The 24323-nt window shown below is 34.9% G+C and overlaps 3 protein-coding genes and 2 long non-coding RNA genes across 12 annotated transcripts in view; 2 read left to right on the top strand and 3 right to left on the bottom strand.

Moving 5' to 3' along the window:
* Window positions 1-7887, top strand: part of LOC117166124 (protein Wnt-11b-2) — a 33973-nt gene extending 26086 nt beyond the window's left edge. For all 3 annotated transcript variants that reach the window (XM_076626203.1, XM_076626204.1, XM_076626205.1), the window contains one exon: window positions 7074-7887. In XM_076626203.1, coding sequence (XP_076482318.1) covers window positions 7074-7248 — 175 coding nt within the window. In that variant the 3' untranslated portion in view covers window positions 7249-7887. The remainder of the gene's footprint in view (window positions 1-7073) is intronic.
* LOC143303964 (uncharacterized) lies at window positions 3303-6784 on the bottom strand. The gene is made up of 3 exons (XR_013060610.1): window positions 5569-6784; window positions 3763-5465; window positions 3303-3625 (listed from the first exon to the last, which is right to left on the bottom strand). It is a non-coding gene; the product is annotated as an uncharacterized LOC143303964 (long non-coding RNA).
* LOC117166125 (EF-hand domain-containing family member C2) lies at window positions 7871-15576 on the bottom strand. Of its 2 annotated transcripts, XM_033349832.2 has the most exons (14): window positions 15448-15576; window positions 15108-15272; window positions 14813-14963; window positions 14493-14716; window positions 13791-14033; window positions 13156-13382; window positions 12273-12464; window positions 12058-12200; window positions 11593-11789; window positions 11310-11449; window positions 10260-10373; window positions 10002-10181; window positions 9461-9563; window positions 7871-8615 (listed from the first exon to the last, which is right to left on the bottom strand). In XM_033349832.2, the coding sequence occupies exons 1-14, from the start codon at window positions 15499-15501 to the stop codon at window positions 8454-8456; spliced, it is 2295 nt and encodes a 764-aa protein (XP_033205723.2). In that variant the 5' UTR covers window positions 15502-15576; the 3' UTR covers window positions 7871-8453. The 2 variants fall into 2 exon arrangements, with proteins under 2 accessions (XP_033205723.2, XP_076482302.1); XM_076626187.1 differs by lacking the exons at window positions 7871-8615; window positions 9461-9563 and having other exon boundaries at window positions 10044-10181; window positions 10260-10443.
* LOC117166126 (uncharacterized) lies at window positions 9146-12443 on the top strand. The gene is made up of 3 exons (XR_013060609.1): window positions 9146-9298; window positions 9422-12228; window positions 12310-12443. It is a non-coding gene; the product is annotated as an uncharacterized LOC117166126 (long non-coding RNA).
* Window positions 15577-15690: 114 nt separating the features above from the next.
* On the bottom strand, window positions 15691-23782 carry Esyt2 (extended synaptotagmin-like protein 2). 5 transcript variants are annotated; one of them, XM_033349817.2, is made up of 17 exons: window positions 23626-23782; window positions 22260-22728; window positions 22047-22187; window positions 21882-21958; window positions 21727-21793; window positions 21499-21644; window positions 21302-21422; window positions 21042-21212; window positions 19632-19732; window positions 18364-18412; window positions 18204-18293; window positions 18049-18135; window positions 17817-17975; window positions 17588-17740; window positions 17385-17505; window positions 17016-17304; window positions 15691-16936 (listed from the first exon to the last, which is right to left on the bottom strand). In XM_033349817.2, exons 2-17 carry the CDS (start codon window positions 22590-22592, stop codon window positions 16609-16611), a joined length of 2433 nt encoding a protein of 810 aa, XP_033205708.1. In that variant the 5' UTR covers window positions 22593-22728; window positions 23626-23782; the 3' UTR covers window positions 15691-16608. The 5 variants fall into 5 exon arrangements, with proteins under 5 accessions (XP_033205708.1, XP_033205712.1, XP_033205707.1 ...); XM_033349821.2 differs by lacking the exon at window positions 19632-19732 and adding an exon at window positions 20401-20486 and having other exon boundaries at window positions 23597-23781; XM_033349816.2 differs by having other exon boundaries at window positions 23597-23781.
* Between the last annotated feature and the right edge of the window lie 541 nt (window positions 23783-24323).

Raw genomic sequence — 24323 nt, 5'->3', positions numbered from 1 at the left:
AAATTACGCCTGTCGTCGATAGCGATTGTGATCGATCGAATTCCTAGTAGCCGAAATACTTTGTGAATAGTAATAAATAGTAGGCATCCAGATCCTTCGTGAATATTGCATTACATAATGTACCAAGTTTCCCTGTAGCCAACTCGTAAGAATATATCGATACATTTGTACATTTACATAAGTAGAATGTATCTAGAAAAATAGCCGATTAATGCAAAATATAATCAGAATTTACGACGCAGAGGTAGATTCGTTTTAATACTATGTGAGAAATATTGTATAAACATTTCCTTTAATACGCTCTCCTTATCTGAGTGAACTTTTTAGCTTCAAGTCGTCTTACGTTAGCCTGTACACTTTGTACGTACGGTTCGCGTTCTGAAATATAAGAATATTGCTCAAAATACAAATCTTAACTTGCGTTCGTTCGATCGCCGATACGCGTTTGCTAATTCCCATTTCTTCGGCAAATAAACGCAATCGTTAAGTACGCGCGTGGAAAAAGAAGAGGGAAAATGGAAAAAGATAAGTTGTGTATCTTTATCCGCAAGAGGTGGCGTAAGGAGGCCAGGAAGTAGCTTTGCTTTGAAAATGACTTTGCATTTTGATATAGGATCGCGACCACCTTGCCATTGATTTCCTTATCCTTTCAACGCAGTCAGGTGTTATCTCGTTACATTTGTCAGCGACTTTATTCAGTTCGTTAGTAAGGTACATGTACAACGTACAACAAGTATCTTGTAGATAGCCGAGTGGAATTCATTACGGTAGTTCCATTTGTCAGAAGCTCGTATTAAGAGGCAAAATCGAAATACAAATATGCTTACATATGTAACGATATTTTTCGCTTCTAAAATAGATTCGTGTGGGATATTAATCTTACACGTACGGGGTGTGCCAGAGTTTTCCATTCGAGCGTATTGTAGTAGCGACGCACTCGTATAGATGTACGGGCCTGATGGAAGTATCCGATGAACAGAAATAATAAATATTTTGCCAAGAAGTCGAAGGGAGATATACGAAATAACCGTCGAGAAAGCGTAAAAGTAAATTGACGCTTGTGTTCGTTCGATTTCACAGTACGTAAATATTGATTGCCTTTACGAACACGGGATTTTTACATCACAGGACTTTACGTTCACATCTGTAGGAAACGTTATGTTTCTTATATTGGGAATTTCTTGCTCGTTCCCTACAGCCTGGGGGAATGTACGCTACTAATTTTTTGCGTTAATTGTTCGCGCGTATCAATGTTTGCCGGGTAAATTTTGTTCTCGGTCAAATCTTGAAGGCTAATGGTCGTGCAGTTTTCAAGAAAATAATACAATTACGAAGAATGTTAATTTTCATTTGATGCATTTGACGTAGAAAGATACAATTACGCATATATTGTACAATATCGTAACACAGACGTCCTTTCGTGTTACGTGCAATTGTAGATAGGCAAAGTGCGCAATTTTTGTATATTATAACGATGCACGAAATAAAATTCTTTACAAACGTAACCGCGAACGTGTTTTCAAAGTTGAAATAGCGCTACAAAATTATCTACGTGTGTAAAAAAAATATGCGTAAAAAATATTAAAGCGACCTAAAGTAAAAAATATTCTAACACCGTTTAGCAGAAAAAGCTTGAGATATCTTGTATCTAACAAAATCTCCATTTGCCGATGAGATAAACTACTGTACTTTTTGTCGATGCTTTGAGCTCCGTAAATATGCTGTCAGTGGAACGGCAAAAAGATCAATCTACAAACTACATTATTCATACCGTTCGTATTACAGAAGAATGTATTATCAATAGAAAATTCAATGCTACTACGTTGCAGCGTTACCTATAATCGTTGTACACGGTTGTCTCAGTTAAACGAAATCGCCTAAGATATCTGCCTCGTTTACGATCGTATAAGCAAGCTTCTCAGGACAAAGTTGGACTACTTACGAGGAAACAATCTTCTCTCAATTTTCTTTTTCTTGAGAAGGCTACAAGGTTATCGGTATTCTTTTAAATAGAACTCTGCATATCTGTTTATACCGGTCGACGTGATCTTTTATTCGATGTATTCTTCCTAAACTATGGGATCCGGTCCCGCGTAAGAGTTGGTGGAAATTTGTGCAACCGCCGTAACACCAGTGAGACGAAAGGTATCAGAGGTTTAGGTGATCCCGTTTAGCCGAGACACCCTGTGCATGTGCTGGGTATTATATAACAAATTTATACAAATATCGTCGCTGTTTATCTCTCGATTCTACCGGCGGCCAATGCACGTGTCGGCTAATTTAAAGGAAAAATCGAGCAACCCTCGCGAGAAGATTTACATCGATAAACGTCATCTAGAATGGATATCAATGACACGTAACGTAGGCTAATTTATTTCATCGCTAAATCCGGTGACATACGCGTGCACGGTGCACGACCGGTTACATAATCCGCTGAAAGCAATGCATTTGAAGTATCTACCGTGGTGAACGAGTATCGTCTCGTGCAACAGCCATACGCTAGGGTTGCAGGCTAGAGGCAAGAATAAAGAAGAAGGTGTCGGAACGCTGGTAAAACTTCTCCAACGGAGATTAGCGTTCGTTTATCTCGTAGAATTCTCGTTAGAGGGGAAAGGTTTCCCGTTGAAAAGGATCCGAAGCGATTAATTCTCTCGTTGATCGTCTTATTAATTTTCTCGTCGCCAATTCTCTGCGAAATGTAAGCCTTTCTGAATAATTGGCGAATATAAGTAATTGACTTTTTCTTTTTTCGACTGGTCGTAATATTTCCAACCGTCACGAATAACACCCTGGCAGCTAAAGACAGTTACGATATTTAAGGGAAACGACGGAGAACGTTTTCGACGTACCGCCATGTATATATGCCTATGCGATGATTTAATTAGAATTTCATTAAATATTTTCAAAGACACTGAACGTATAGAAACGAATGCTTCGGCGTTGATCAACCGATTAGCTGTTACTACGAACGAGATCACGTAACAGGGAATACTGTTAATGATCTTTTTCATTTTCAAGGAACGTAATGGGTAACGAATCCTTTTTACGGAGAAAATGCTTTACGGGGAAGAAAAGAATGGAAATTCAGCGATAATCAAGCGTATCAAGAATCTTAAAATTACGTTGCGACAGCCAGTCAACGACGCTTCGTTGCATCTTCGTTTATCTGTTTGCGTGGACACAGAAGAATGGTACGCGTGTCGTAAAAATGAACGAGCTGCTCGTAAACATTTTCTTTATTACTATTGTCCTTGCGTTTGGCTTTCGCCCGTTGTAAGCTTCGGTAATAAGTGGGTTGCGAGTAAAAGTAAGAAACTATTTAATAACGTCGCAAAAATGTACAAGCAACGATCTCTGTTTCATACGGCGTTGATGTATACCGTACCTCTACTGTACACTCTGTACGAAATAGCGCGTTCTGTTCGCCTCCCTAATTTGCCTACTGTTTTTATTTACGTTCCATTCGCGGGCAGTTCCTCGGCAAGCGTTCGACCCATTCTGCTTTCTTTCTGTGACGTGTTTGACGTAATTCTTCATTCGTACATCGTGGTACTTTGTTTATTCTGTTCACGCGACGATAGCAAGTTTGTAAACAGACTTCGAAGGTGGCCATTTCGAACACCTGCTACAAAGATAAGAACTTATGGGTTAATAATAGTAGTAATATTTATATACAAACTTACGGTACAAATACATCGTGTTTTAGGTTTATACAGTGGATAAACTGTTTCGTTAAAGCTGTAGTCTCTTGTTGTTACCTACTTCGCCGGATTAGCCTCGTTCGGTTTGCTCCTATTGCGTTGCCTGGCTTATTTTCCTGTTCATTCTTTCACGCAGAAAGATCTTAATCCCATGCACGATTTTATACGCGTGTATGTATCCTTTATTGGCTTTTCTTCTCGAAAAGAAAAGATACTTGTAATATTCGTACTTTGTCGAGAATTCTGTTTAGATTTATATCGAGAGCGCTTGACCACGGTATGTTTCAATGTCTCCGCTTTGTTCCAGTTGCACAGTTTGCAAGTTGCATTGTCGTTAATAAAATATGTAACACCCTCGACGTTTACTCGATGGTCTTACTCGTGCCAGGGTTGTTCCGTAGGTAAGAGCTATATTTAAACCTATACAGTTTGCTTGCTCTCTTCTCTGTGCAAGTTCTTAACGCGTTTATGCGAGCAGTCGCAGATTACTGGAACGCGAAAATGGCTGTAACTTGGAAAGAAGGTCAGGCAGGACACGCGTTCTCACGACGCGGATTCCACGCGTTACGATACACCCTGTATATCTATCCGATGCATAATGCAGATATCAGACGAGTGATATTTCAGAAGAGTTTACGGTGCGCGATTCGTGGCGATCGCGGCATTTATTTCTGTCTCCGAGCTAGTCAACTAATCGTTACCTGGCGCTAATAAAATACTTCCATCCTGTACGTCGACTCGATCCTTCGGCTTGTTCGCTTTTGTGCAACAGCCACACACAACGAATTTCTCGGCTCGATCTCGGTTATCTTCGGCATAGCCGGATCACCGACCGGGGTATCGGTGATCGGATACTCGCTTATTTATACGACTGTATCGGTAATTACCTATGAGGGAAGACCCTGCAGATAGGGCGGAACTTGATTTTTCCGGCCGATGGAAAAACCTGTTCTCCAAACCGAATAAATCCTCTGTTTTACGATATTTCGACGATTCTACGGCCCCTTTGCTATCGACGCGGAATCTTTCTTCGCTTACGGTTAAATGCCGAAGCCGCGTGCTCGTTGAATCGACAACGAGGAACCTTCTGTTGTCAGGTGTTGTCCGATTCGAACCATAATCGACGAGTATCAATTTGCGCAAGGTGGGCGACGTGCAGCCGACCGATTCTCGTCGTCGGCGATCGCGAATCAAAAACAGCGAAACCCTAGACGAGAAAATGTCGTTCCTTTTCCTCCGCTTGCTTTTCCACGTGCAATCACCAGCCGACCGCTTGTACCGGGATTTCGCAGACACGCTGTATATTACAGAAAGCCGAATAGAAGGAAAACGAGCGACATAGCGCTCGAACTGCTGTGAAACTGTTTCCTCGGGGTAGTGCACAGCTTTCGTAGCCAAATGTTTAACGATATTTACGCCGACAAAAAAGATCCATCGAAAGGTGATTCTTAACAAGAAGTATCGCGAGGATTCTGGCCGCCTCGAAGGTTTGCTCGGGCAACGATCGCTGCTGGCGCAAGCTGGCACGAGATAAAGCGAGAAAGAAAGAATAAAGCGAGCTTTCGTCGGTGATTGCATTCGCTACGGATTTTCCGGCAGCACGCGAAAGCAGCGTCTTCGTCGTCCTGAATTATTCACGGCTCGATGTTCGTGAATTAAAATCACCCACGGCATCCCGGGAACGGCGACTGGTTTTCGGCAGAAGATACAGCGACAACGCGGTCATCCCTTCTGGCTCCGATGCTTTGTTCCCTTCAGCCCGCCCTGTAAATCACCCATCGAATCAGCGGCTGTACCTTCTGCTCGTGACGTCGGTTGTTATCTCAGTGGTTAGCTGAGTGAATTTTGGAGCGAATTGTTCATTTACCGAAAAACGTCGCTGCTTTTCCTGCTCCGTGGTCAGATGCCTTCGACGAAATCTCTGCTCTTTGCTGTTTGACGATGCGACGTCGAGTCGCTGCCTCTCTATCGACTTATCCTTCGTCAAACTGTTTCACGCGTCCTGCAAACCGATAGTCGGCGACCTATTTGCTAGAAAATGTTCCCCCGAGGAAGAATGCTCCGGTGAAGCTAGTAACCTTGAAGTTGAAATTTACCACTTCGATTACCACGTCGATCGTCGATGAGACGACTTGTTCCCTTTTATTAAGCGCCACTTGTGCTACAAGTTACTCTTTCGAAGTTCCACTTCCACCAAGAGTAGCTCTGTTCGTAGCACAAAAGCTTAGAGAATGGTCGGTACTATACTACTCTCACCTACGCGTAGTTCTGCCGTAGAAAACGCGTTAATTTCTTTTTATTTCTCCCTATGTACGATTAGGGGGAAAGAAAAAAAAAGAAAAGAATGGAACGGTTGAGCCAAACTGGTGAGCAATTCGTAAGCTAATCGGATGCTAGTTCTGGACATGTTAATATTTCATCTGTGCCGGTTAATATATGTATAGTACCTGGTTTCTTTGGGCATCACTGACTGGCCTGCCGGTTACAGCTTACAACCGGTAATTATAACCCTCCGTATAATTATACAAAGTAGGCGTGGTGAATGTTTATTACGGGACGCCTTCGACCATTTCTCCGTATACTTTTCGAAATCGTTTTTTCTTAACACTACGCCTGTGTAAAAACACGTGGGCCGCAACAACATGCCAGGTGACTTGGCAGACTTTTTCCCTTTTTAATGTGTCGCAGGCTGCGCATCTTTATGGAAGCGCGATCGACGATCGGGCAATCAACCGGTAATATTGAGACGTTAACGATTTCGTTTAAAGCCGTCGAAGAATTTATACGGTCTTACTTCTATTCAATGATATCCTACGTATTTTTATTTCCTTTCCTAGCAAACGGCATTCGACAATTTGCTCGTAATTTAATTGGCATATGTATACGCGTGCAATGATATTTGTCGCGACATTAAAATACCAACTTTATATCCGATGTCGTGACATTAGAGCGCGTTTAATCGACTGGCAACAAATGATATGATAAACGTAATAACCTATTAAAACAAACGCGTGAGAATTACAAGCTACTAAATATATAAATACATATATATCGAACAACATATAAACATATCGAACGACATATCGAATAACATATAAATCGAATGAAAAAGATATAAATAGATATAATGGGGCGAAATGGAATTGCGCGCAAGAAAGTATCAGGTTGTCGCAATAGTTTCTTTCGTTTCATAAGAAAATAATAAACCCACAGTTGTTGTTGTTGTTCCGATAGAACAACGTAGATCGTAATTCATATAGAATAACATAAAATAGAAAATGTTGTGTATCTATTATTTCCTTATAAAACGAAAAATATTAATATAGGTTAGGATGTAAAGCAACGCTAATACGTTCGATTTTCCCCTTTCAGGCAATGCAATGGCAGCAGTACCGGATACGAAGGCTGCGAGTACCTTTGTTGCGGCCGTGGACACGTGACGAAAACGGAAGAAGTTTTAGAGCGATGCGATTGCAAGTACATCAGCTGCTGTTACGTCAAATGCAAGACATGCAGAAAAGTTATGAAAACGTACGAGTGCAAATGAATGCACGGATTCGTAGAAACCTCGAATTGAAGCCTGATCAAGCTCAAGTGGCAAGAATTCATGTAAACTGTTCACGGGCAACTCTGTAAACGACAAACTTGTCCATTGCGTTTAAAAACATGAAACTTACGCGGTGTGATTAATCGTCGCGATAATTCGGGACGATCGGAGGATATCGCGATTGGAAGCGCATATTTGTAGTTATTTTTAGAGGTCGTTGTGTAATTATATCGAAAAATGTGGAAAATGTACGATTCAGGCTGGTGATGGTCGATTACTCGAACGAATCGTCGATGACGAAAACGTAATTAGAAAATACTTAATGTTAAAAGGAAACTCGATGAAACTCTTATTTATCCCGTCTACTATTTATTGAAATTTATGTGTTTGATACGCTGCGAGTATAGCACACCAGTGTTGTCGGTCAACATTTTCCAAAATATTGAGGTACGAGAAAAGATTAGACATTAATAACATCGATGAAAAACTGATATTGGTACACAGGCGCAAAACCAGACAACACCGTTAGCAGCATGTTAGACATAGGCGTGGTTAGTCGCAATGTAAATAATTCGCTGAATTCGACGTAGTTTGTATTGAAAATTATATTCTACAATAAATATCACTTGACACGGAGAAGCAGATTTTATTCACCTCTGTTGATCGTTACACGTTTTGTCGCATTACGATCTGCACGGTACGTTGCATTGCATGCAATTGACATAGGTATAAAATACATTTCTCATAAAAATTGTTATAAATTACGATCAAAGTAAAAACGTACAAAATTCCACGTAATTATTCGAACGACTTCAAAGAGGAAATGAGAAATATCGCTTCCAATTCTCACGAATTTTCTATTAATTTGTAAATTTGGTAAGAATCGTGTATCGCGCGTGTATTTGAAACGATGTCCTGTATTAGAAGGACATCGAAACCGTCACAGAAGAATTTCAAGAGCTGAGAATAAAAAATTAGAAAAATAATACTTGACTTATAAAATTAACAATACTAATCAATTGTTATGGCAGAAGCAAAGTATAAAAGATGTTTGAATAATTATGAGCGATATTGTAAATGTATAATTATGTAAAATAATCGAAAATACGTTATAAGCAAATTTAAACTGTGCATGTTTAAAGTATATAACATTGTTGACTATAATGAAAATTCTGCAAAAATGACTTATTATTGTATAAGAATATTCAATAGTTTGTTTTGCAATCTGTGATTTGCATTTCTGGGGACTTTGAGCTTTCGTTTGAATTCGTCTCTTCGTCGACAATATTTAAATCTTTTATGAAAACACACCAGTTTATACCAGCTCCACAGTCCGGTTCTTTTTCTGATGCCCACCAAAGTGCAGTCTGAAACATTCATGAATAATGGCTTAGGTAGCTAATAAATTTCTGTCGTTCAATATAACAAGAAAGAAAAAAGCAAAGCACGTGCGAAAACCCATTTTAATTATGGGAATAACTGTTGTTATTCTCACGTGTCATCTTCTTTTTAAATTTTTTTTAACTTTCTAGATGAATTTTCAAGTTTAGAAAGAGATAATAATCTAAAAGATTAATGCAAAGAGAATCTTGTTTCAGGTGATAGATAGAGCAACTCGTGAAAGTTGTGCATACTTCCTGCAGAAAATTTGTATGGGTATATTGGCTGCAGTGCTGGATATATTTCAAGCAAAACATATTGGAAATAATTATCGAAATAGTAAACATAGTAAAGTAATAGTAAGTAAGTACAGTAATAGTAAATATAGAAAAAATATAGTAAATGAATTTCAAGCAAAACATATTGGAAATAATTATCGAAATAGTAAACATAGTAAAGTAATAGTAAGTAAGTACAGTAATAGTAAATATAGAAAAAAATTTGTAAATGAATTTCAAGCAAAACATATTGGAAATAATTATCGAAATAGTAAACATAGTAAAGTAATAGTAAGTATAATAATAGTAAATATAGAAAAAATATAGTAAATGAATTTCAAGCAAAACATATTGGAAATAATTATCGAAATAGTAAACATAGTAAAGTAATAGTAAGTAAGTATAGTAATAGTAAATATAGAAGAAATATTGTGTATATTGTAAACAATGTATAGTTCAACTTGGCTATTACATATTGTATCATTACCAGGTAATATCGTTCGTCAAATTTGCAGAAGAAAAGGTGCGTGAAACAATAACGATAAAAAAAATACCTTGACGTTTATCGGCGGCGCTGGTGGAGGAGGATCCACTTTAACGTTAATAAATTTTAGAACGTCATTATAGTCCAGTTGTTCCTCTTCGTTCTTGTGAATGCTATATTATTATTGGTAAGTAATATTATTGTGTACAGTTATATATATGTAGTTCCAATTTATCGATTCTTTAAAATTGTGGAAAATCGATGTACTTGTCACACTAATGCCTCTTTAGATCCAAAATGTTAGTATGGTTGCTTAAAATGTACATAAAATACATAAAGACGTACGAGGATACGTAAGATTCGTAATACGTCGAGCATACTCGTCGAGCATTTGCTGGACGAGAGGGAAATCTGTTTAGGAACAAATTTATCATCCATTTGGCAAAGTTCACGAAAATATGGAATTTTTTGGGTTGACAACTAAGGAAATGCGGATTTTATCAATACCAACTAATGACAAAATCCGCATTCCTTAGTTGCGAACTTTCCCGCAATTTTTAAAATTTGGACTGGCTTGGTTTTTGCAACAAGATCTCCACTTATATACGTACTGATCAAGCATGGAATTTAAAAGTTCCACGTCGACTGGAAGTCTGGCAGCACGGAGCGTAGTGTACAACGTATGGCGTGGCAAGAACCCTGTTCTTCCTCTGTCCCAATGATGCAGATCCTCCTCCAAACGATCGAGATCGTTCCACAAAGTTCGCAAAAGTTCCGTATGCATTAACTGTCTGTTAAACGTCTAATTATTATTACTACTATGTCGAATCGATCTTACGTCGGTGTTTCTACCAACGACGATTGCTTACCTTATGTATTCCCTAGTATGAAACTCTTTTTTCTCATGAGACGAATAATGTCGAGCGATCGTGATTATTTCGTGCTCTGTTATTTTTCCTTCCATATACTTGCCCAAGACCTCCCTGATTTTTCATGAAATTATTGTAACAGTACAATATAAATAGTATAGTATTTGGTGGTGTAACAAAACTGCTATATAATACAAATAAAAAGATTGATAGCACGTTAGGTCGTGGCTTATAAAATGTCTATTTGAGGGCTTGCAAGGACTCTAAAAGACAGCTTTCGCATATCTTTGTTATTTGTACTCAGTTGCTTAGTATAAATGTTGTGTAATTTGTTTAATCTTACGTGTGTAGATTTGGTGGATCAGAGCATGAGGGGAGTACGGCAGGAGCTGATTCAGCGCGCCAAAATAAGAAGAAGAGTTCCTACAAACTGCCCATATGACCTTACTGTCGAGTAACAGCTTGTTTCGTGTCATTATAGTCGCTTAGCTACCACCCAGAAAATCGCTTCAAGTAGTCAGGTGCAGCTTCGGTAGCAGCGTGAATGCATCGCATCGTAGATCGTGGAACCTGTTCCAACAGCTTATACGGATTCGTCGGCGACTTTGACGAAGAGTTTCGACACTGTCAACCGACGTTGTATAAACAGGACACTTTAAACGCTCCTGTGACTAACAATCGAATGGGTCCAGGTGCGAAGAGCGAGCTGATGATGAAATAAGACCAGCACGACATATCCATCTTCCAGGAAGTCGTTGATCTAAGTAACATCTAGCATCGCAAAATAAGCTGTAACTCGAGAACATGGTCGTATCGGGCGTATGTTTATACGAAGTTTTCTTCTTATTTCAGTGTGCTGAATCAACACCTGCTGTACTTACCCGCATGCTCTGACTCACATAAATTCGTAATCTGCAGTAGCGTGCGTTTCAACAAATTGCAATTGGATTTTTCGATTTTTACGTGACGAATCATTTCCTGTCACGCCGTTCGAATACTTTCGTTATTCGCCTCATAGGCAATTGAATGAAACAAAACGGCGACGTATACCTGAGTTTCTCGTACGGCAGGACTCGAACATCCCCGTCGATTGATTGGGCTGGCTCGCAAAGCTGTAGGAATTCTTTGTAAACCGGTTTCAATGTCTGTCGTAGTTTTTCCACGATTAACTTGGCGTTAGCTTTGGCGAACTGAAAAATCGCAATACAAACGAAACGTTCATATTTCAATGACTTGCCCGACCGAGTTCGTCAGGGGAACGCTAATCCGATGTTCTAAAGTTCGGGACAGCGTGGAACAGTAAAAACAGCGAGACGCGTGTAAATTATTGCACCTTATCGCAATGTAACTCCATGTAACGAAGAGCATAAACGTCGGCCGAAGTAATTTCGAAGATAAAACCGTTCAAGTTAGGACGTGCTCCAATATAAAAATCCTCCGGCTTGTAATAATCCGGTTTCTTGCTTACAAATACCTCTTGATTAGGTAACATCATTGGCATTCTCTTCTGGAACAGGCATCGTCTAAAGCCTGCAAATAACGCGAAAAACCCATGCAATCAATAAGGAAACGATGTTGAGGAGCTAAACTGAAACGAATGTTAATAATCAGGCTACGACCGTTTATATGTATAATGGTATTTGGTTTGTGGACATTCGATGACTTCTTGAAGACAACCCCGTAGGTGTCGAACATCAAACTATTTTAGGAGAAAGGAGAAGCCTTTCCGACTTGGTATCATCTTCGTAATCTGATTTTGATCATTTCGATAACAGTATTTTCTTAAAAAACTGTTCACCTGAATTTCTCCTCGCCAGTTCGAAAATAGAAACCGTATCGTCCATGAGGAAAACTCTTATAATGAACTGCCTGTCTTGATTAGCCGGTACGTTCGATATCATTTGCGCTCTGAATCTCAAAACGTAGCTGTCCAAGCCCTGTCTAAGGAAGAGGAAAAGAGGAAGAAAAGGTACTCGCGAGATTCTAGTATTCGTGATCACGCCTCAAGCTCACTTGTCGTAACGCAGGAACTTAACGACATCTGTTTTAGGTGGCTGCGGTATCACCCTGAAACAGTTGCCGAGGGAATCTTCGTAGGACCCAAAACCATTGTAGGGTGGAATGTATCTCTCCACTTTCACGCAAATCTCGCCAACATTTCGAGGTCTTTCCATGGGCGTGAAGTCATCCAGGCCGTATTTTTTCCTTTGATGCGATACAAGGAACATTTTTTTACGTGACACATTCTTTTCTACGCTTTCTACGTGAGTATTAACGTTGCGTCATAAGTGCGACGAAGTGAGAGTTATTAGCGACGATGATTCGAAACCAGGAAATGTTTTATGGGAAATTATATTCTTGTGTAATAAATATACAGGATGTACCAGCTGAAGGAGGCCGCTTCGATGTCTCTCTCGTTTGCAATGCTTGTAGCACGATTTAAAATTTAAATTTAAATTACTTAAATGAATATTTTTCTTTACTTTTCATATTTTAATTTTCTTTTTCTAGGCCATAGTTTTATGTAGAAAACGCGTACTCTTTTTTGTTGCATCTTGTAGCAGACAAGAAAATATGAATATGCCTGAGTTATGATCTTCGGATGGCCGTGAACGCTAAAAGGATGATGAAACTGTAAGACGATGTTAGGATGACATGTGAACTTACACGTTTATGTTGTTAAATGTTCCAAGATATTTAAGTCGCCTCCTATAGCTGGACACCTTGTGTATATATATACATAAAATTTTGTCAAGTTATTTCTAAACGTTTCTAAAATAATCCCCAACAAATAGAGTGCACCTTAACGCATTAAAATGAACTAATTTTACAATATTTTATCTATTTCTATTATCTTCGCGATCTCGCCTTTAAATATGTATTTTGGATATTTTACCTGTAGTATTCCTTCGTAAAAGCGTCCATGTCTGTTATGACAATTATTCTGCCGAAGATATTTACTTGTGCGCCAATACTAAGTTCATTTTCTTTGTAATACTCCCTACGAACTTTTCCAGTGTTCAATGGATCTATCGTGTAATAACCATGGGATGTATCGTCTCCCATCACGTTCAAGACGGTAAAAGCGTTCCCTGTTCCGATCGAGCCCATTTCCGAGAAGATCTACATTCGAATGCCCGTCCATTAATCCCTTGAGTTACAAGTCTTGCTAAACTAAATTCCATTATAAACAGCGTATAAAAGCAGCGAGTCACTGCCTGCAATCTTTGGGTACGTAAATCATCTTTTCGTAGTTTTGCAAAATCATATGCCAAAATCAAATTGGTTTTTGCATCTTCGATCCAGTCTAACCTGTTCTATCTATGCCAACCTGTGTAAACTCGTGAACTCAATTATCCCGTACAATGAGAGTACATCGACTGTCAATTCTGTCATGACACAAGCAAAAATGCGTATTACACTCATAATGAAAATTTTGCCTTATAAGAATAGTCGTTTTTTAATTGTTACATGGATCATTCTGTGAAAATTTCCTATAATAGAACAGTCGAAGAGTAAAAGAATTCTTACTTTAGGAACTTGCATACGTCGCAAAAACGTGGAACCGGAATCTCGTCCGGAATTCGACGGCAGATTCTCTTTGATCTCTATCGTGTTGTCAGCTAGGTAATAGTAAATTTCCAGATCATGCACGACACCGTAAAGGTTATCCGTGTCATCCCAATATCCATAAAATCGAAGCACTTGTTTGTCGTATTTCAAGAAATCACCGCGAGTATCCACCTTCTGTTTTGGTTTCTTTGGAAATGTTTCCTATTTCGATCAATCAAAGCGTAGAGTAAGCAGACAGTTGCTGATGTAAACAAACAGATGTAAAGCCGGAAATCCTTCTTAAATCGATAGATGAGGACAGTGTATCATAAATAATAGAATAATAAAAGAAAAATAATGCTTCTAGATAACTGGAGAATCCCATTTCGCGATAATATAGATCACATTAAAACAATGTTGATTCCTAAAGTATAAAAATAGGATTAAAGACTTCCATGCACGTTATGTGTTTTCGAAACTCCACGTTTTACGGTAAAATCTCTTTTTAAGTAAGCACATACAGTACGATAAAAAATAATGTTCGTGTATGTATTAAGTTGTGTGCAAAAGTAAAATTATATGCAAACGGAGGTAAAGAATATTTTTGTCAATGTTTCATTGTAAGTAAAATATTAGATAAATAACCATAATTATGTCGGACACTATTTTTATTGTACTTACTCGCTTATGAAGTTCCAAATAAGGATCCTTTGGTATTTCTATCGGATCTGGCACGGCGATTCCCATACGATTTAAAAATTGTCTCGTAAATTTGTCACAGTCTACAATCTTATATACTCTCCCAAATAATTCCGGCTCTTTGCCGATATTTAGATCTATTATATCGTAGTATCTGTATCTCACTGGATCGGGCATTGGAATTCTCTGTCGCCTTAACAAGACGCCTAAGTACACGCGTTTCATCTTTCAGTAATAAAACTTTGACAGATTTAAATATATATTAAATAATTAAAAGTATCGAAGAGGATGCACCGTTGAACCTTGCTCAAGTCCACTATTGTCCACGGAAGGCTCAGAAATTTTCATCGTTCCATCCTCCAAAAAGAAGCTGATATTTACCACGCGTATTTGGTAAGCTGCTTTCCATCTTTCGTTAACTGTTTCTTGAAAGAATGCTTTGAACATTAACCTCTGAAAAGTGCATTCGATATAGAAAATATCGCTATAAATATATTCAATAAATTAATCTACTTTGTCTAATTATTTTCAACTCCTGTATGAATTATCAAACGTCATCGATATTAATTGTCTAGTTTTCTGGATAAATGATCGTACTTGGCCATCATAGGCAATCCAAGGAGGCAGTTCTTGAACTTCCCCGCGAGCATAAATTGACGGATAACGAATTGGATCGCTTTTATCAAACTTTTCCGATAAATAATAAACTCCATCGTGAATTTTAGTAAAGTATTGATTCCTCGCAAAGTTTGTTCGATCAAGCTAAACAAGAAGATACATCAAGCGTTTTTTGTATTATATTATAATGAATTAAGTGCGTATGCTCTATGCTCATCAATAATGTAAAATTATTTCATGAAATTCTATGTCGTAGCCAATGCATATATCGGTTAATTAAACACAAAGTGTCATGAGACTGTAAAAAAAAATGACTTACGTTTTTATTGAAACTAAACCCTGGTAGACATGGAAGCATAAGATCACGCTGCATTTTACTGCCGATGAAAATTGGATTAATAAATATGATACATTTGAAGAGTTAGTAGCCGATTTACGGAGAAACACTTTACGTATCTGATATCGACGTAAGAATACGCGTCACCGCAAATATGCTATTGTTGCGTTTCCTTGGAGATACTTCAGTTGATTTCATCAGGAGAAAAGAAGAACTTCGAGGTACTTGCAGCTTTAATATATATATGTATATTTAATTTTATTATCATCAACAATTTGCAATATTGCACTGGTAATATCTTATACCAGTATATGCAGAAACATAAATTTATATAATATATAGCAATATACAATATAGCAAAAACTCTGGTATAAATATAATAACACGTATATATTATATATTAATTTGATTCGTAACAACCTATGTTAGTGATAAGTTTTAAACGATACTGCTGACTATAATTTGTTATTAATTTTATTACTTAAGAGCATGATGTACAGATCATGATACTATTTAATTGGTAACTCGTTATTCAAATGATATAAATGCATCAATGGTAAATAAATCACAAGTATGTAGTAAATGAGGTAATAGATTCAATAAGTTAAGCGTAATAAAAGCAAGATCATACATTCATTGATCAAACGTAATTTAAAACACCCTATTAATAAACCTCTGTGCAAAAAGATTAAGTCATGTTTAATGAATAACAGATGTTATATTATGCGTATAATCGTAATATGCGTAAAGTTACTATCTCACGTATATTATGCAGATACTAGCAACAATAAATTGTTTTACTGGCACTTGTTAGCAACGAAAATATTCTATAAGCGTAGATAACATAACATAAAAGGAAACGGTGCGCACGCGCGCAGTAACTACAAAATTAAACAAGTTTTACGACAGTGGACGGTCCAAGTATAAATAGATAATAGACGTACTCATTGACACTTTCTCAGAACTTTCATATCGGTTAAACCCTTCCGAAAATTTTCTACTCTTCATAGTATGATGGAATTTGGTTTAAACGCATGATTACAGACGTCAGCGTTTCGAAAACTCGCATCGTGGAAATTCAACAGATTGTCTTCGAAAACATATAAACAACTGTTCAAATCTCCACTTGCTTTTCTTGAACTTCTAGTCTTTAGTCTCTGGTTGTATATCGTACCAGCTTGTGGACGATTTTGTGACATCGATTTCGGCCAAACTTAAATAAAGTTGACCCATTACGTTGCTTCCAGTCGACAACCAACCCTTTTGAGTACATACAGATACTTCCAATGTGCGACTGTTTAAATCAGCTTGAGAAACAACATACTCGAATTGTTCATCGAATATTGGATTACAATTATCCTTTATTACTGCTGTTTTACGTTTCGTTTCCTTATGACGGTCAGGTAGAAGATACAACTTTACATATGGATCTGGTATGTTATACGGATCATTTTGTGGTAGAGGTAAGTTACTGTAACAGTAAAAAGTTCGTTAACATTCTGTTAAATGTCACATTGTTAAATTAAATTTCACATTGTTAAATTACGTACGCTATTTTGTGTACAACGATTATAAGCTTCTGTCTTTGTACACTGTAACGTAGAGACAATTGTATTCGACCTAGTTTAGCTTCACCCGCGGATGATGTCATATTTGGATTCCTATGGAATAACTGTTGATCTCCAACAGGAGCAGAAGATTGATCAGTAGCAATGACGATTAATTCCTCCTCTGCTGTACCTGATTCTTCAGGTACAATTACGGCAGCAGATCCAGTACTGTGTGTTAAACTCTTAACTGATTCTTTTGAAGGTTGTCTATTCAATGGACTAGCTGGAACTAGAAAAGATCGTAGAATTATAAAATTATATAAGATTATTAAATCCCATTGAAATATAAGTAATTATTGATAGACTTACGACTAGTTGATATCGTGCTGATATTTGATTCTTGGCGTTCGATTCTTTTATTCAGTTGATTAATATCGTGGTCGTCGTCATCTTCTTCCGAAGTAGGCTCAGGTTCTTCGTATTTCAAAATCTGCAAATGAAATTAAGTGTATAAATACAATGTACTTATTGCTTACAAATGTATCAATATAAAAAGTTCAAGGAGTTTGTACATTTAGTGACATGGATAATATTAATTTGCTATCAACTTCGGCCATTTGCAGATCATAAGGCTGTTGTGTAATTTCAAGATTATTTTGTTTTAAAAGTAAAGAAATATTGTGACTCATTTCTCCCACTATGACACCAGTCTTTTCATCTGTGATCTAAAAATTAAGATAAATAAAGTGTAAAATTTACACATGGTGTAAAAAGGAAATATTTTTGAAAATAATAAATAACCTTTATATGTAAAACACCAGTTTGTGGATTGCTCACTAAAAAGGTAAAACCTTGTTCCCACACTGGATCACAAGAACGTAATATAGTACCTGTTCTTTTTGTGCTTCCTCCAACACTTGCTTCAAGATAAACATCAGGTTGTTTATTACCTCGAATACACTGTAATTCAATAATTTTATTCGCTTTTCTTAAACAAAAATCTATTATTTTAAAATAGATCAATTATACTTACTGGTAAATTTCTTGCTGAGTCAATATAAAGTATAAGAAGAGCTGTACTCATTGATGTTATTCTGAGTTCTTGAGTTTCAATTAATGCCTACATACATTTATAATATTATTTTATAAACTCTATATAAATATTTACGTTCTGTTAAAAATACATACAGCTTGCAAATCTGCAACATTTTTTGAAAGTTGAAGCCATGTTAAACGTAAATGAACCATACCATGTTTTGCTTGTTCCAATGAAATCCACTAGAAGGTAATGTTTTTATTATTACTGAAAATTTATTACTACTTTAATGCTACTGTTTTTTATACTTACTGTATCAATATTTCCCTTCTTTTTCACTCTACTAACTTCAATAGTAGCCCTGCATTGTGGCAAAATAAGTGCATTTAGTAATTTATATATTTTACTTAAAGTATAGGAAATTAGCTACTATTTTGTTTACAATGGTAATTATACAGATGAATGATGATTAGTATATTTATGAAATTTAGTTTATGTATATTACAAAGCAGTCATGCAATTACAGCATACATTATAAATTTCTAACATTCGTTTCACAAATAAGCAATAAATTCCTGTATATTATATATTCATAATCATATAAGCAGTACCTTCTTGTATAAGAAAACTGATTTCTAAAAAAAAAAGACAATAATTGAAATGAAAAGAGTAATGTGGTGACAGAAATTGTCATTTTACTGTAATTGCAAAGGGCACATATATTTTGCACTATTCTTATAATATAAATTTACCATGTCTTCTTAAACATCTTTTTCAGTAACATGCACCATAATGACAGTACAACTTTACAATTTTTTAAACAAGGAACGTTCTTCTAAGCTAACTGTAGAAAATATTTCAAATACATTCTATGTCTGTACTTGCTACAAGTAGCAATACCTGCCAAGTGGATCATCTTGACCAGCGTTGTCTTTGTCAAAAAGGTGGGCAGCCACCGTGTTGTAATAGGCTCCCAAGCTCTTTTCCACTATAAACTGCCATCACACAATCTAGTTTAGTTTTTTATTTTATCAAATGCAGTCACCTAATCACTCCCATAAAATTAGTAAATACAATTAAAAGCAAGTTTTCAAAATTAGAAGATATTATCATTACAAGATTAACTAATATGTATATATGTAAAAAAAACTAAGGAAAGTAATTTATGTCATACAGATACTAAATAATGCAAATACGAAATGCAAAATAAAAGAAATAATATGATAATGTCATAGAATGACTCCTAATTATGATTATGAAAAAAAGAATAGAAAGAAAACTTTAATTAATGCAAATTATAAAAACTGTTATATGATCATGACACTTGATAAAAGTAAACACACCAAATACATATGTATGGCACACATTGTAAGTATATCATAGCACAGCATATTGTTGCTATTTAAAGTTGAATAAATTTATAAATTATTCAAAAGAAAATTACATTAACATACAAGACTCATATTAAAATGACAGGGAAAGAAGAAAGATCTATAACAAGTAAGGCAATAATTTCAGTTAATTAAAGTTCACTATTTTTGTTAAATTATTAAATATTATACTATAAATGCATCTACTACCTGCCAAGGAAGTCACCATATTGAATACCTGGGATGGTTACTACATCCCTATCCCAAAGAGACACCATAATATTCTGCATTAGACATGAGCAGATCACAGCCTGTGCCAATATAATCATAATGTGAAAATGCTATGATACATATAAACTTTGATAGACAAAAATATTGTTTTTCTAAATCTCTCATGTATAAAATATAAATGTACTATATATATCATTTTGAGTAAATATGTGCCACATAAGATGACTATGAGTATAATTAAAATAAAACATTTTAATTTAAACAACAAATAATTAAATTAAATTAAACAAAATAAAAAATAATTAATGTTGTTAAAGTAAAATATTTTATTTTATTCTAATACTAAAAGACATTATTACAGATTTATTATTGCACATTATAGCAAGCATTAAGTGATTGCTGACACAGTAAACCAACACACATTCAAACACCACTCATAAACCAAAAATTGTAAATGCTAAAAATACCATAATGCAGCACCAACATGCTTCTACTTTGCAAGTATGACAGTAATACTCTTAATATATGATGTGATCTAATATACAATAATATATGATTAAAATATACAATGGAAACATATAGATGATAATTAAATGATAAATTAAATAGTAATTATCTTCAGTTACAATTAAATAAAAAACGTAACAAGTACGATTAAAACAATTTTTCATTAGCTTTTATAATACAGCTTACCTTGAGCATAAAATTGAAAAAAAAAATGAAAATATATGTTACTTTATTCTCATACCTTCCAAGACTTTCATCTCCTTTGGTGTCATCATAGTCCCATAACAGCACAGTCATTTGTTGAGCGATGGCTGACGTCACGGCACACTAATCCCACATAACACATCGCACATCACATACATACATACATACCAAAATACGAAATTAAATTAGACTGATATGGACTAAGATGCTTCCGATCTATCCGTGAATTATTTTATATCTTCTTCTAAGCAAACAATTCCAAGCAAAATTATACATATAAATGTAAAAATGATTATAGTTTACTGATTTATTAGGAAAAAGCATTGATGTGTTAGATCAGCAACATCTTACATCTTACATCTGACTGAGACGGGATTGTAAACGTATAAAAAAAATAATAAAATAATAAATTATAGATATGATGACGATGAATCGTAATATGACCAAAGAACAAAAATAATACGAAGAAATTTCAAAATGTTCTGTCTAATGTTTTTTGATAATACATGTCTACTATTGTACATCATGTGCTTCTGTCTATCTAAAAAATAATATTTCTTACCACATAAAAGACGATGTGCTTGAAATTTCAAAGGACTTATAAAAAAATATTATAGCAAAGCACATGCATTAAATATTATCAATATTTGATTTCTTAAAAAAAGATATTATGCATACCTCACACCAGAAATCCCATTTTGGATTCACAGTATTATCTATAGTCTTTGTCCTAAATTCTTGTGCCCCAATATTTATAATGGCATATGGATCAGATTTACCTTTACCCAACACTCCTATATCCTTTTTCATAAGGTGTTTTGCTTCTACTACATGAATTCTTAAAACACCCTAAGAAAGAAATATAATTATATTATGCTGAACAATCGAGCATCAACAATTAACATCTAGATATTAAGTATTGTAAATGAAAAGTTTACTTCAGGCTCTGGTATTTTTAATGATTCAACTGGTACTGCCTCGCTCAATGGTATAACAATTTTATTTGGCAATACTACAAAGGCTGCTATTTGTTCCACTATCGTTTTCCTTAAAATTTCACTATTAAAAAATATTTAATTAATTATTCTTTTCAAGAGATAAACCATAAATTTATTTATTGCTAAACTTTTCTTACTTAAATCCAGGTAAATCGAGAACATCCGCGACTCCAACCAAATTAAAATTAATAGTAGGTGGATTTAAAAAAAATGCTTGCACACCTCCAACTATAGGAATTACAGGTAATAGTGGTTTCATAACTATTCTCATTATTCCGCGAATCTAAAAATTAATTGCGTATATAAATTAATAAAGCTTGCAAACAGTATATATTACCAAACATATATCTTTTAATAGTATTTACCTGAAAATCCCTAATACCACCTTTTATATTTCCTACCGAGAAAGTAATATCACAATCACCAGCATATCTATAAAATTAAATAATTAGAAATAAATTATATAAATTATATAAAACATTATAAAGTTAATAAAATCACACAAATAATTAATACATACATAACATCTGCATCCACAATGACTTCATTCCTTGAAGTATTTTTATCATATGCTTTAATACCATAAATTTTTAAAGGCTGCAATAAAATATAAGGATTAGTTGTAATATTGATATATTTATAATAAAAAGAAAGATAACTATTGTGAATATAAAAGTGTACTTACAATACGACCTAAGACCAGCCTTTCGAATTGAAATCCCTTTACCTTATATTCTCCTAATTTTTCTACTATTGCAGGTTCTATACTTTGTTTACAAAGTTCACGAGCAAATTGATTTATATTTGGCCAAATTTTGTACAAAACCTTAGAATATGAAGGAAATATTATATATTAATAATTTAAAGTATTAAAATGATATATCAAGATCTTCCATACTTTATTTAACCATTCAGCTCTATCAAAATCAGGGAAGTAAACCCAAGAAGGTAATTCATCCAATCGACTCATTATTAGTTCTTTTTCTTTAGCCATAACACTAGCTTGGGCAGTAATTGCTTTTAATTCGTTGTCTTTCCTGCGTTCTGTTTTCCATGCTACCAAAGCAATTGGTGCAATTAACCATGCTATATTTAAGTTTAGATATCCCCAGCTCCAAATAAAACCAACAGTTGCCAATTTAGTAAAAAATGATATGGTCAATGAACCCACATTCATGTATGGCCAAGGATTTGGCTTAGATACTTTATTGTCTTCACAGTTACCTTCCATTTGTATTAAATAGTAACTAAATTTTAATTCAATATGTAACTTATTATACTTTTATAGATATTTACATAACTTTTTGTTATGTATATAAAAGGTTAATTTCCTTAGCTCCCTGTTAATTATTTTATTTATATTTTTCCTGCAAGAATGAAACACTTATTTATATAAAATCGTATTAAAATTTATTCAAATAATTTGTAATATTATACAACCATGAAATAAAATTAAAATAATTTTATTCCAATTATGCTATTTAATTGTCTAAATATCATAAAACTTTTCGTAAACATTTATTGTACGAATTAATATTCATTAAAAAAGAAAAGGATGGATGTATACATACAGTAAGAAAATTAATTGTGGTAAGAATAAAATTATATTCGTGTTTGAATCACATTTAAATTTAATCTACAGATTTTGTAATTTTAATCTTAATCGTAAAAGAGTTAGTAGATTATAATCTAAATTATGATTAATATCAAAACTTGTGTATGAAGTATACATACTTGAGTACAAGTAGCTGTAAGTATTAATTACAGTAGTTCAGTTGATAGCAATGATAAACTCAGATACACTTATATAAAGCACGTAAAATAAGAAGTAAAAGACATTGCGATTTTTTAAAAAATAAAGTGAACGAAATTAATTGTGACTCAATCTTTGTCTAATTATACACGCAAGATGTTATCGGTCTAGCTTAATACTTCCGTGGAAAATGAGTCATCGTTGATAGCCAGAATGATTCAAACACATATTAAATGTTAAAAATATATTCAAATAATATGGAAACATATACAACAATAAATAATATATAATATATAATACAATTTTATTTCATAAAGTAGGCACTTATAAGTACAAATTCTATATTATACATATTGTTATTTATAACTTAAAATTAAGCATAAATGTGTGTAAGTAGATGAAAAAATGTGCGAATTTCTAATTATGTGCAAGCGTTGTTAATATTGTTAAAAATTGGTATTCTTATTGTACAATTTGCTTACACTTGTAATAAAACCGTGTATTCACGTACTCTGTATGATTATGTAGCCATTGTTCATATGAGCACAATTGAAAGCGACAATGCTCCCCAATTTGCTTCAAGGAGTATCAAATGTTTTCGAGGACCAATCAATTATTACAGTGAGGAAATTCTTGAAGTAGTTCCTCTAAAACGTCTGACTATATTGTACTCTGATTGTGCTATAGTATCGTACCCGAGTTAGCTGCAGTCTGGTGGCAGAAATAGAAATAAAAATTTGAAATTACATCAGTTCGCGGGGCGTCGTATTAAAAAGTGGAAGCAGAGAATTCATCATATGTCATCAATTTGGAAAAGTCAATACACATCGACATGTCGTTGCTTTAAAACGGTGAAAATCTTAATTTAAATAGTTCTATATTCATAATTTTAACATATTGCAGACTGATCACGTTCGTGAGAACTCTTGTGTTTATTAATAATGCTTGAGGTTGATCACGAAAATTCTTGTTGTCATCCATCGTTGTCGTTTAGAGAAAAATAATTTAACTATATTCTTACTATATATCCTGGGTATAATTAAGTAATAAAACGATTAGTCCGCAATATGTTAACATGATTCATTGTATTTCAATATAAACAAACGAATACCGAAATAAATTTCAAGAAAATCCAGGTAGTATGCGGGTACTAATGGAACGTGATACGTTCCTGAACCAAGCGTACTCTGATGGTATATTTTTAAATTA

This window comes from Bombus vancouverensis, chromosome 17 (assembly GCF_051014615.1).
Source record: "Bombus vancouverensis nearcticus chromosome 17, iyBomVanc1_principal, whole genome shotgun sequence".
Lineage (NCBI taxonomy): Eukaryota > Metazoa > Arthropoda > Insecta > Hymenoptera > Apidae > Bombus > Bombus vancouverensis.
This window is presented reverse-complemented; position numbering and strand designations above follow the sequence as displayed.

Bases quoted from the DNA above. Each gene is read 5' to 3' on its own strand.
- LOC117166125 (XM_033349832.2), bottom strand. From the start codon at position 15,501: ATGCAGCGTGATCTTATGCTTCCATGTCTACCAGGGTTTAGTTTCAAT. The intron at 14,034-14,492 runs GTAAGTACAATA...TGATCGAAATAG, and splicing joins ATTTGGAACTTCATAAGCGA to GAAACATTTCCAAAGAAACC. The intron at 11,450-11,592 runs GTGCAATAATTT...GCGATTTTTCAG, and splicing joins TGGAGTTACATTGCGATAAG to TTCGCCAAAGCTAACGCCAA.
- Esyt2 (XM_033349817.2), bottom strand. From the start codon at position 22,592: ATGGAAGGTAACTGTGAAGACAATAAAGTATCTAAGCCAAATCCTTGG. The intron at 21,959-22,046 runs GTAAGTACACTT...ATTTTATTGCAG, and splicing joins GGCTGGTCTTAGGTCGTATT to CCTTTAAAAATTTATGGTAT. The intron at 21,794-21,881 runs GTATGTATTAAT...TTAATTTTATAG, and splicing joins ATTGTGGATGCAGATGTTAT to ATATGCTGGTGATTGTGATA.